General features: G+C 38.9%; 1 protein-coding gene and 1 long non-coding RNA gene across 2 annotated transcripts; both read left to right on the top strand.

The window, feature by feature from the left end:
* Positions 1-332: 332 nt before the first annotated feature.
* On the top strand, positions 333-10,383 carry LOC135770772 (sialoadhesin-like). The gene is made up of 9 exons (XM_065280563.2): positions 333-467; positions 774-1,160; positions 1,268-1,555; positions 1,751-2,047; positions 2,232-2,361; positions 2,488-2,529; positions 2,675-2,734; positions 6,780-6,798; positions 7,406-10,383. The coding sequence occupies exons 1-9, from the start codon at positions 437-439 to the stop codon at positions 7,466-7,468; spliced, it is 1,317 nt and encodes a 438-aa protein (XP_065136635.1). The 5' UTR covers positions 333-436; the 3' UTR covers positions 7,469-10,383.
* A 1,339-nt stretch (positions 10,384-11,722) lies between these two features.
* On the top strand, positions 11,723-13,683 carry LOC135770773 (uncharacterized). The gene is made up of 4 exons (XR_010542766.2): positions 11,723-12,223; positions 12,348-12,806; positions 12,932-13,025; positions 13,210-13,683. It is a non-coding gene; the product is annotated as an uncharacterized lncRNA (long non-coding RNA).

Genomic DNA, 13,683 nt, shown 5'->3' with positions numbered 1-13,683 from the left:
GGGGGCGCTTCAGAGCACAACACATATTGAGCCTTGTGTGAAATAACAAATCATTCTTTCTTCAGTTGAAGGCATTTGTTACCTCTTTTTTCTTACTTTCTTTTATTTTGTCGGTTATCATCCAGTCCACTTGTTTGAGCAGGGGACTCAGAAGGTAAGGATGAAACTTGGAAGCTAATATTACATTAAGTGTATTAAATAAACGTATTATTTTACTTCTTGTTTTCTAAGGGCTTCACCTAATAAACCCATTATGATATTTTTTTTTTAAATACTTTAGGTGGTAAACAGGTGAAAGTCATGAGATGTGCACTGTTACATAGTTCTGCAAAAAAACATTGTATTTGTGATTTTCTGAAACGTTTTTAACATTTGAGCTTGTTTGCAGTTTATTAATTTGATTTTTCTATATAAGAGGAAGCATTGTGATCCAGAAATGAAAGGACTGATATATCTTCTGTTTCAAGGTACCGTGTCACTTTACTTCTATCTGTGTATTTTATATGACAAGAGGTTCCGTCACAGAAAATGTATATAAAACTAATGTGACTTATGTTTTTTACATTTCATATATTGCAGTATGCCAAAAGAAAGCAAAAGTTGCTTTATGTTTTCTGAATATGACACCTTTTTTCATAGTGCGTAATGTCCCTTCCCTGAAAATCAAACCCATGATCGTGTTGCCGAATGCCGATAGTGATTGAGCTACAGGAACTGAAAACTAAAATCGAGACTCTTAATGACACTCTTATATTCCCTGATTTTTCTCACAGGTGTTCTGATGTATGAGACTTTGGCATGGGAAGTGAGAATGCCAACAGAAATTCATGGCCTTGAAGGTTCCTGTCTGGTTATACCGTGCTCTTACTCTTACACTTCAAACCCACCAACTAACCCACGTAGAGTTGTGTGGTATCAGTGGGTCTCTCGTGGCTACCCTTTAGTTTGTGATCCCTTGAATCCAGACAGTGTCCTTGACAAGTTCAGAGGAAAAACTGATTTATATAACCCTACAAACTCAGAATGGGATTGTAGTCTGCTGATCAAAAGCGTGGATTCATTCCACAATGGAGAAAAATTATATGCATGGATTGATCGAGAAAATGTTGGATGGCGCACCTATAAGTTTTATGATGTCACCTCCATGGTTATTGTTGACAGTACGTAAATACTTCACATGTTCTTTTAATGTAATATTTTTGGTTTTAAAAGTGTCATTACAGCTGTATCATCGGTTGCCTAACTGTAACATTTGTCTCTACTGTAGCAAATCCACAGCAGCCCATCATTAATATTTCTGAAGGTTTAAAGATCGGTGACAGCATTACAGTAGTGTGTTACACCTTACACACCTGTCCATACAGCAAACCAAACATCATTCTGAAGGGTATTGAAGGATCTGATAAAATCGATGATGTCCGTATGGAAAATGGTCAATGGAAAACCACTCTGACACGCACCGGTGTTGTGAAGGCTGAACGCTCAGATATTGAGTGTAATGTAACACATCATGGAGGCATAACAACAAGAGCTACAAAATCACAAAATGCCAAATGTAAGTAAAAACATTATATGCCTTCAAAAGCATACATCTACTTGCCTCTGTTTTATCTGTGTGTTACCTTCAGTTTTAACGATGAATTTAAAGACTTGAACATTTAACTATTTGTAAAAATGTAATTCATTCAAATAACTTAAAACATGTTTGATTTTTGTGCAAACTGCTTATTATTTTAATTTTCAATGTCAGGTGTTCATTCTAATATAACCATTGAGCCTGAACAGGCAGCAGATATCATAGAGGGTGTTGATATGAACTTCACTTGTACCGTCCACCATTCCTGCCAGACGAATCCTCCGATCCTCTCCTGGAACTATGAGAACATGTCAGTCAAAAATGATAAGAAACAACTTACAGGATTTGAATTGGCCACCTTTTCCACCATAACCTTTTTGGGGGCAAAGAAAGACGATGGGAAGATATTGATCTGCACTGCAAATATTTCTGGACAGAAAATCACAGCATCTGTCGACTTACATGTACAACGTGAGTGATTTAAGATATCATACATGATGTGTGCGATTCCTTTGTGTCTTTTCACTTCTAGATTTTTGTCTGCAACTTCTTTTACAGAGTCTCCAAAACCAATGACAGCAGTCCCTTATAAATGTATGTGTTTTACATTTGTCCTGCAGCTGTTTACATGATATATGCTTCCTTTTTCCTTTAGCTGTTTCCCAGAACCCAGATGTGATGACCTTTGACATGAAGACAATTGGGCTTTACATTCTAGCCCCCTCATTTGCCTTTCTTCTCATTTGTATATTTGCTGGAGTCATCATATACAAGAAGTGTAACAGGTACATGTGTGTTACATCAGGTTTAGGAAAAGTCTGAATGAAGTATTCATATATTGCTATGATGTAGTTTGTTGAGCATGTATAGCTTCTTATACGGTCATATAACACTGTCAGTATTATTTATAGGTCTTCACCTGCTAATCCACAAGAATCACAGCTGGAACGAAGGTACAGTATGCATATTTTTTTAAATGTAATGTTTAACCATATGTAGATGTTAACCAACTTGTTTGTATGGATCTGAGCTCTTCATGTAAGTAAGTAAGTATGTGTGTCCGGGTGTTAATTCTAAAATGTGTTTATCTGTTTGCAGGTCAAATGCGGTTGCGGCAGACAAGACTTTCTCTAAAGCCCGTATACCATCACCAAAGAGGTATTGTGCATTTAAACCAAGTCAGTCTCTAAAACAGTTAACTGTAATTTGTTTCATAAAAAAATTGTGCAGTATTATAGTAGATTAAAGTATTTGTCTTAACTCTTAAAAATAAAGGTGCATCATATTGGCATAGAAGAACCATTTTTGTTTGTACAGTGTGGTTCCATAAAGAACCTTTAACATCTGAAGAATCTTTCTGTTCTTTGCACTGGATAAATAACTAGTTGTCAATTGTCACATAACATTTCCTTAGTCAGCATAGTTTGTCAGTACAGTCAGTAATGTAACAGATGAAAAGTTCATATATTTCTGCAGTCCAATAGACGGAAGTGCAGTGATGGCTTGAATCTCTTGAATGATTTTTTTATTAAATTGTTGTTTTTATTAATTCAATTAATTAGACATATTTTCTGTTTATGTATTTACTGTATGGGAAGTGTGGAAAACTTTTGATTGGTACTATATAGAACATCGTCCCAAATATTGGTATCTGGCCTTTTAACCCTCTGGGGTCCGACCATTTTGGGACACTGTTAGAGGTTCTGACATGCTCTTACATTTGGTCTTTTTTCTGTTGCTTTAAAACATAATAATGGCAAGTGTCTCATAGCTACATGAGCTACATGTATGTACATATTTGTATTTTTGAGAGAAAAATGTTTATGCATGGTTTTTGAAAAAGCTAAATTTTTAAATCACTGATATAAGTCCACAAAACCCATTCTAAACATGTTTTCACAAGACTTTTCTAAACAGAGTCTAGTAGTCTAGAGTTTTTTTCATTAAAATGATGTGAAAATCATCCTGCCTACTCATTCACACAAAACAATATATTGATTTAGAAATTGTAAGACTCTTTTTGTTTAGATGGGCCGTATGCGAGAAGGATTGATTGACAGCTAGCAAACAATGAGCTACATAATGAGCTGCATAATGAGGCAGGAATGTGAGATGAAACTACAGTTAAGAATGTGAGGACAAACGTATACATGTTTGTTTGAGTTATGAACAGCTGTTAGCATAAATTGTCCACAGAAATACCCTTACATACATAACTGATGGGTAAATATCACTGATAGCACTACATTTAGAAAAACTATCATGTACATAAACTAAATTCAGAACATCTCAGATAAACATCTGCAGTGATTATTAGTTTTATAAAAACATACAAAAATGTATTTCTTAACTTTTGTAGCGTAGCATTAATACCTGGATGGCCTGAGCTGGGAGAAGTGTGTAGCCTTTGGATGAGCTGTCATCTGAATTTAGGAGGAACAAATGTGCAGTCGTTGGGACAACCGCTAGGTGGCGGGTTCTGAGTGTTGGCTTGATTGATTTTCTGAATGACGTTCCATTGTACTGGAGCAACAATGAGGGAGGGAGGGATGATGGGCTCAGGTTTGATGGGTTGTGGCACAGAGTCATACTGACGAGACAGAGCATCAGCTTTGGAGTTCTTTGAGCCTGGATGATAGATTATTATAAATTGAAAGCGAGTAAAAAAGAGCCCACCTGGCTTGTCTGGTGTTGAGGCGTTTCCGCTGTTTGTAGGTATTCAAGGTTGCGGTGGTCAGTTAAGATGGTGATTGTGTGTTTGGCACCCTCTAGCCAATGCTGCCATTCTTCCAGCGCTGCCTTCATAGCCAAAAGTTCACGGTTGCCCACATCATAGTTTCGTTCGGCTGCATTCAGTTTTCTTGAGAAGAATGCACAGGGAAAAAAGTTTAGCGGGTTCGCCTTGCCTTCGGGACAAAATGGCACCAATGCCTGAATTTCATGCATCCACCTCCCCAATAAACGGATGTTTAGGACCAGGGTGATGTAGGATGGGGGCTGACGTAAACATGAACTTCAGATCCTCTAATGCCTGTTTTTGCGTCAGGACACCATGTCAGTTTGTGGTTGGTTTTCTCCTTACTAAATATTTTAAAGGTGCTGCAATGGCACTAAAGTTTTTGATAAAGCTTCTGTAAAAGTTTGCAAAGCCTAGAAAACGTTGGAGGTCTTTTACAGATTGGGGTTTTGGACAGTTCAATACTGCACATAACTTCTGCTTGTCCATAGCAACACCCTCTGGACTGATGACATATCATAGAAATTAAGTTGAGGTAGAATGAAATTCACACTTCTCTGCCTTGGCATAAAGTTGATGTTGAATGAGACGTTGCAACACTGCCCTGACGTGTTGAATGTGTCAGAATAGATCAATAGGTTGTCGATATACACAATGACAAAGTGGTTAAGTATATCTCTGAATACATTGTTGATAAAGGACTGAAAGATGAACGTACTGTTAGATAATCCGAACGGCATCACTAAATATTCATAGTGTCCTGCGGCTGGGGATGTGGACTTCCAAATAAACCCTTTGTCTAAGTATTACTTCATGGCTTGGGTTTCAGGTTCTGACAGGGGAAAAATTAGACCCTTGGGAGGTTATGTGTTGTGAAGCAGCTCAATCACGCAGTCACAGGATTGATGAGATGGGAGTTGTGTCGCTTTGGTTTTGCTGAATGCGACTGCCAAATCGTGGTACTCACTGGGTACTTTGTCAGGGAGAGGGATTGCAGGATTTACTGGAGACATAACAGCAGGTAACAGGTTGTCTTTGTGTACACTTTATCTGGCAGGTTGTGCTCCAACTCACAATTTCTTTGTTGCTACATGAAATCAAGGGATTGTGTTCATATGGCCAAGAGAAGCCAAAAATAATGGGGTTGTGAGGTGATGGCATGGTGTAGAAGGTGATGTTTTCGGAGTGATTCGTTGAGATGTCTAGAGTTATTTCTTCGGTGATGTGCGTGACGCGTCCCTAGCCTAAGGGCCTACCATCTTACGCTGAGACAGAAAGAGGTGAGCAGGGGGTTAATTTGATATCATGATTTGTAACTAAATTAATGTTAATGAAGTTGCCTGCAGCGCCAGAGTCAAGTAATGCCTTGGTGGTTACTGTACAATCGTGAAATTTTAACGCAACAGGAATCTCAAGACAATCAAAAAACCCAGTGGGAGAAAGAGCACTCGCCCTGCCTTGACGGGACTGAGCGGGTTGATCAAAATTCAACCTTGCCTTACAGACCATCCTTAACTGAAATATTGGTATTTTAGCTTATTATTTACTCTAGGAAGACAATACACTAGACAAAGGTTTTTTTTAATAGCATATTTTATCATTAAAATCGCATTTAACATTAATGGTGATCTGAGGGGGCGGGATAGTGGCGCTGGCCCTGCCACAAGATCGATTTTAAAGCATATTGGGTCATTTACTCTTGAATTGCTCTCGCGCTGCTAAGATGTCACAGTCCGATTGGTCTGCATTGAAGCTTAATGAGCGCTGAGCATTGAGTCAAATAAGACAAGCGTCAGAAAATTACAGAGGTGCGGACCTCTGGGACTCAGTGGTAGGTATACGGCCATGTTCATAGTCAAGGTATAAGAATAGTTTTTTTAAAAGAGACCTTGACTGAATGGTTTGTGGATCCAGTAATTGTTCTTCTATGGCATTGCTGTAACCTTTATAGAACTTTTATTAAGTGTTAGATCATTATTTATGAATATGTTAAAGTATGTTTATTGAAAAGTGTAATATACAACCCCATATCAGAAAAGTTGGGACACTGTAGAAATTATGAGTAAAAAGGGAATAATTTACTCTATTGTGTATAAAATATACATGTATGAGATTTGTAAATGTTTCCATTCCCTTTTACTCACATTTTCTACAGTGTCCCAACTTTTTCTGATTTGGGGTTGTATGTTTCTTTGTCATTTGGCAAATAAAAATATTCAAACTGAATGCTTATCAGATTAAACATGTTTAAACAAATTAACCTTACATACAGTATATCAGTGCCAGTCTTTTGTCTCAAGATACACACCACTTTGGTTTTTGTAAGTGTTGTTTTTAAAAATGACTCATATGTCTCAATACAACTAAGGCCTAGTCCTGGATTAATCTAAACACTGTCTGAGAATATGCAGCTAAATTATTTATTAACTTCATTTTTAATTGTTTGTTGTCTCCTGTGCAATTTAGGCAGAGAAAATCCTGCCCTGTAAGTATATAATCAATCATTATAATTACTTTACACCATTTTAGTGAATTGACACAGTTTCTGTCCTCAAATAGTGTCTGAAATGTGTAGTACTGAGGCACTCAAAAGGAATATATGTTAAAAAGCCTTTATTTCACATGACACAAAAAAGCCACATTGTCAATATTATAAAGTAATAATTTTAAATACCACTAACAATATATATATATATATACAGCAACTGGTTACTTTATACAGCCATTTCCGAAACAGATTATATCATAAAAAAGAAACGAAAAAGGATTTAATTACATTTCACGATCCAATACATAGTCTCAGATGCTAAATGATTTTACACTTTCTATATTCTTCACTTTTCACATCAGTATATAATTTAAAAACATCTACATGGACAGATAAATATAACCAAACAATGACATAATACATTAAGTCAGTTACAAAAAAAGGGTAAAAATCCAATTCCAAGTTTAGACCAGGGTATTGATTAGCTTTTAATGTATAAATCCAAAAGGATTCTCTTTGCAAAAGTTTTTTTTAGTCACTTTATTCAGTGTCTGAAATGTTATTGACTGATTTTACCTCTGTGTCTCTGAATTTATACTTTAAGATGGAGAATTATGAAGATTATTATGCCAACATGGAAGATCTCAACATTTATGGAAACGTCTAATGAAAATGCTCCACATTTTCTCCAAAAATGTGCTTAATACAGTGTTTAAAACAGAAAAAGACAAAAGTCAAACATATATTTTAGACAATATATTAAAAATACAACGTGTCTTGGATTTGTCAAGGAAAAATTAGCATCAATACTTTTCACATGCTTTTATACATATTATACTTACTGTCTCTCTCTGTTTGATTTGTGTGGCATCTGGATCTCTCTCTGGCTTTTCAGCTCTAATGAGCAAGGTTGTCTTCAATGCCAAGTTCAGACTGCATGATTTTTAAAGTAGTTGAGTCACAGATCTTTTTTTACACTGTATGACTATCTGGGATAGGGTTCAGTAGCTGGTGTGTTGACACTGCATGATGGGTCGGCGACAGTGGGTTTCACACATAGACTGTAAAAAAATAAATTGTAATTATTTTGATTCCAAAAATGTCCGACCATGGGCGCTGCCATGTTACGTATGTCATTTTGGAATCAGGGCATTGGCAGAAGGAATCGTGCATGCAGCCAGAGGCGGAGCCGCAGTATATTAAACTTCCGCCCAAACACTCGTGCGCCCAATTCAACCACGCCAATCATAAGGACACGCCCAATTTCTATAGCATCAAATTACTAGCTACAATGAAACTTATTACAAAAATGAACAATTATTAATTTTATTAAAGGAAATGAAAGAAATGACTTGGGAAAACCCAGATGCACTGAATGTCTCACCCTGATACCCCCAATTTATGGGGACGGAAATAAAATAAAGTCTCATTACACAATAATGCCAATGCTTAGTGGGATAAAATTAACTTTAATATTTCTTACATCTATCTTAAACAAAACAGTGAACAAAAAATTGACAACAACTGGGTATTATACAATCTATATTGTTCATTACACCCCTGTGGACTGAAACTGTGGAATTGCCCATCAGCGTGATAACAACTACCTTAAAGGACCAAAACCATCTTTAGGAAAATTTTATTGGAAGTGTAAGGGGTTGTGTACACCAAAACTTTTACGCCCGCGGCCGGCGCATGTTTTCAATTGTTTCCAATGGAAGCTCAGTGTTTTTCAAATAAGTCAGTTTTTTCCGCGCTGAAAACCGGCGTTCGGCGTTTTTTCAGCGCTCGGCGCTGAGCGTCGAGAGTTGAAAGAGATTCAACTTTGGGAGAAAAGCTCCGCTCGTTAATGTCAGTTCTCACACGGCCGCCCAATCACAGTGGAGGAGGGGCGGGACATTACCACAGCAACCAACCGGCTCGCAGCTGAAGTATCACAGCTACCAAAGTGCTCAGCTGAAGAAAGCTGGCACTCAGCTGAAAAACAGCTGGCAATCAGCGTCCTCAAGGCGTTTTCAGCCGCGTTTAAAAGTTTTGGTGTGTCCAGCCCCTAAATATTGTTTTATTTAGAGCCGAGTCTCGTTCGTTTGCATGGAGAGGGCGGGGTTTAAGACTTGTATTGCAGAGGATTCACTTTTCAAGATGTATGAGGCACACCCGGTTTTACATTGCATGACTTCACCATAGGAATAATCGCCGACAACTTTGTCCCGGTCCGCAAATTACGTCTCTCAACCAAACGCACGTGATAAGTGACAAGGAAACAATGCGAGTTCACGCATGCAACACCCCGGAGTTCTCATGTGAAACTGGGATTATTATTAAAAATGGTAGCCCTCAAGAAGCTTGCCATACAAATTGCATGCGCGCTCATTTGCAGCGAAAAAAGAAAAAGTGAAGCACCCCTTTTTCTGATCCGAAGCCATGCTTGCTGATATTTTGGTCTGTCTGTACCTTATAACTCCTCCCTGAACTTCCAACTATCCTGTATGTTGCTCTCTCATTGGCTGTAGGTCATCAACGATGTTATTTACGGTCAAAACACATTTTACACGGCATGATTTTTAATCGTATGCAGGTCAAGATATCTGATATTCTCTCAGATCACATGTTTGATAGATCACACTGTGTGAATGTCACTCGCATGCACGAGCACCGAGTTGCCTGTGGTTTCAGGCATTTGTCGGCGATTTCTCAGAACTTGTTGGCGAGACTAAATCAAGGCTAAAGTGCAGTCTGAACTTGGCACAAGCAAACAACTTTTCTTATCAAGGAATAGTTCACCCAAAAACTAAAATTCTGTCAACATGTACTCCCTCTTTTATTGTTCCTGTCTTTATTCTGTTGAAGATATTTTGTTAAATAATGTTGAGCATAGTCGGTACCTATTGATTTTCTTGTTTTTTCCTACTAAGTGTGTTGTTACCATCATTAATCAAAATATCTTCTGTTGTGTTTAACAGAATGATGAAACTCATGCAGGTTTAGAAAAGCATGAGGGTGGGAAAATGATGACAGATTTTTCATTTGTGGATGAACTATGCCTTTAAGTATACAAATTATGTATTATTGTAAATATAAAAACAATTCTAGTGCTGTTTAACCTGAGAATTAAATATAAAGAAATAAAACATTTATGTTACATTTTCATCTTATTTTAATTGATTTTGCACCTATGCCTTTGTCTGGGCGATAGCAAGTCAGTTTCTTCCCTTGTAGTAAACACATTTTTTTGTGATGCATGCAGAAGTCCTGATGAATCTTTAAGAGGATGTCCAGGACTGTAGGGAGATACCAAATATTTTGTTTGGTGATAAAAAACTCTCTCTCTCTGTGTATTTTTTATTTTTTTAATCAAAGTATCTTTATAATATACTGTCATTGTTTCAGAAAATGCAAATACTAATCCCTAGAGTGTCTTACTTTTTGCAAGCTATGAAAGCTGTTACTGGGACAGTACCTATCCTAATAAATACCATTAGGTACTGATATGTACCTTTGATGTGCTAATATGCAGTCTTTAGGTACAAAAGTGTACTTTTAATAAGAGTACTGCCCCAGTGACTGCGTTTGTACCTTTGTTTCTGAGAGTGTGCTGCCCTCTGGAGGATATGAAATAAAATATTAACAAAAGTTTTTGTCAACAGTAGAGTTTCTGACAGCACAGCAAAACACAAGAGAAGATTATCAAAAGGGCAAAATTGGGAATTACTATGCCCGGCTTGAGTGGCTTGTACACGTTGTATTTGGTGTGATGGGTGAGGTTTTTGTTAAACATCAAACTCCTTTTCTCTGTCCAGTAAAGCATTTCTTAGTTTCTATTTTGTTTATTTTGTATTAGATAGTATTTTTTCATTTAATCCACTGGTTCAAGGACAATGTTGGAAAGGTAAGAGTGTATGAAGGTATTTTTGGTGCAAAACACCTGCACACCCATGACAGTGGAATTTGTAGTTGTAGAGATTATCCACACAGGTGGATCAGTAAATTTCATTATTTTGGGTGCATTATTTTTAAAAAACACTTTGTAAAGGGGGGGGGGGGGGGCATGTCTTTCAAAAGAAGGTCCAGGTTCTATTGGGGTAGGGGCGTGTTTGTTTAGGTGATTTCAAACATCAACATTGGCTTTCAGAGATTGTGCACCCCACCTTTAAATACAACAGAAGAGTTTCATTTTTACGAATCCTTCATTGAAATGTGCCTCCCCCCATGAGATAGTAAGGGGATCTTCTTATAATGATATCACCCCTTCATCTGCACTATCCAACCACAATGAGGCCATTTATTCGAGACTGTATGCACTTATATCAAAACAAGTATTAAATATGTTGTTTAATATGTTTCTTTAAAGTTTAAAATGAATACGAGGATTAATGCACTGCAAGAGAGAGAGAGTGAGAGAACAACACGTATTTGCTATCATACACAATAAACATATGTTGTTTTATCTGTTTATCTAATGATTGAGCATTAAATGTGTTGTTTAGTTACATATCATTTAAATGTGCTTGTGTGGTTTGGTCAAAAAGTAAACTCATGAGTGTTTGTGGAAGTAGCATGTGAAGGACCTAAAAGTCTTTATTTTTATCCCACAATGTTCCCCATCTGCTGATGAACACTTATGTAGTATAGAACAGATGATCGACTTTTTAAACTGGTTAAAATATATAAAGCTGAACACACCGCTACTAACTTGAAAACTGTATTTTTGCTCACACCCATAAAGTGACTATTTTGACATGCTACAATAAATTATCTATATGGTATTTTCAGCTAAAACTTGACATATGTACTCTGGGGACATCAAAGATTTATTTTACTTCTTAAAAAAAAGTCTTGTGGAATTTCCCCTTTAGTTAACTAAATAAGAAAAGAAGAAGAGAAAATCACTCATTGGCGAATGAGGAGAGAAGGCAGAGTACAAAGGGACCTTTGGAGATAGCAGACGGTGTGCTTTTGGTGTACTTTGTGTGCGCTGTGTTGCTGCTGTGCAGACCCGCTTTATCGATCTAAATCAATCCCTTGGGGAAGAAGGAGATATAAGATCGGGCGAAGAGATCATTGGGCGATTTCACGTATGACTGTGCTACTATCGAGTCAGCGAGTACATTGTTGTAGGATTGTGTTGACAACGAAGAGTGAGTAACAGCTGATGTGTGTTGATGAAGTAATTATAAGAAGAGCTACTTGGTGTACATTTGAAGTGTGTTGAAGGTCCCTGGCCCCACTGAAGAGAGTAGCGTGGGCGAGCTACGGATCGTCCGGAAACACGGGCAAGACACTCAACTGGGGAAACGTGTGCTGTTTGTTATCTGGCCCTGCGGAGGAAGGGAGCGTGGGTGAGCCGAAGAGGTAACTAATCAAAATTGTGTACTAACCCGTCTTCTCTGGGGAAAGAACAACGCTCAACCCGCCTCACAAGGTAGTCAAAGCCAGGCGGCTTCAGTCCATATATTCACGTAAAGTGTGTGTGCAGAGTGCTGTGGGTGAATTGTGATTATCATTTGTGTTTACACTAAAGCTTGCTGTGTATGCTGTGCTTGTAGCGACCAAAGCTGCCCTGGCCTCGGACGGGTCGTGAGAAGGAGAGAACACGCTGTGGTTTGAGCCCTATGAGAAGGGGAAATTAAACTTCTTTTTGTTTGGCCTTCCTGTGTGTTAGCAAGAGTCACACCACCCCAGCTAGCAGGCAGTGGTGAAGCCCGGCGGTACATCAGAGTGAGTAGCAGCCAACGTGCATTGTACGGACGGAGGGTCGTAGTGGTGTGTAGATCTATCCCACCGAAACCAGGGGTGTGGGCGGAGCCTCGTTGAGAGTTCGCCCCAGCTCGCGACCCCGGTTACTACAACAGAAGGGGGAGCTAGGGAAGCGTTCGGCTCTGTGCCACACGACTCCTCAGTCCCCAAGACACCCCGGAAGTTTAGGTGACAGGTGGAGGTATACCGTGTGTGGACGCTGCTGCGAAAACCCACTGCCTGTAAAAGCAACGAAAAGTCTAAGTCTTGTGAGTAATCGATCTCTGTGGTGTGAAACATACGTCTGCTTACAGTGAACGCCTTGAAGTGAATGGAAAGCCCAAGTCTTGTGAGTAACTTACCATTGTGATGTGTTACCTACCTCTGCTTACAGCAACGTCTTAAGGAGGAACGACCCATGTCAACAGTGTGAACCACTTACCTGTGTCCCAGTGAACGCCCCGAAGCGAATGGAAAGCCCAAGTCTTGTGAGTAACTTACCGTTGTGATGTGTTACCTACCTCTGCTTACAGCAACGTCTTAAAGAGGAACGAACCGTGTCAATAGTGTGAACCACTTACCTGTGTCTCAGTGAATGCCCCGAAGTGAATGGAAAGCCCAAGTCTTGTGAGTAACTTACCATTGTGATGTGTTACCTACCTTTGCTTACAGTAACGTCTTAAGGAGGAACGAACTGTGCAAATAGTGTGAAACGCCTACCTTGCTCCAGTGAATGCCCCAGAGCGAACGAAGATCCCAAGTTCTGTGAGTAACTTACCTTAGTGGTGTGTAACCTACCTTGCTCCAGTGAATGCCCCAGAGCGAACGAAGATCCTAAGTTCTGTGAGTAACTTACCTGCAGAGTGTGTAACCTACCTTGGCCCATAGTAATCCCCGAACGAGAACGAGCCGCCTACGTAGTGTGAGTATCCACCTCTGGCCACTGGTTCGCACCCGTGGGGCGTGAGAGTTCCCCGAGGGACCAGGACATCCAGCCAAGGAAACCTGTAGGGACAACAAGAGACCAAAGAAATTAGGCAAGTAGCAACTGAGTACAGAAATAAGCCACTAATAGTGTTCCACCTGTTCTGCCTCCAGGAAGAAGCGGAGGGCGCCACGAGTCAAATGACCAACCCAGGAAGGAGT

The sequence above is a fragment of the Paramisgurnus dabryanus genome, chromosome 8 (genome assembly GCF_030506205.2).
Source record: "Paramisgurnus dabryanus chromosome 8, PD_genome_1.1, whole genome shotgun sequence".
Taxonomy (NCBI): Eukaryota; Metazoa; Chordata; class Actinopteri; order Cypriniformes; family Cobitidae; genus Paramisgurnus; species Paramisgurnus dabryanus.
The sequence above is the reverse complement of the archived record's forward strand: the minus strand, read 5'-3'. Positions and strand labels throughout refer to the sequence as shown.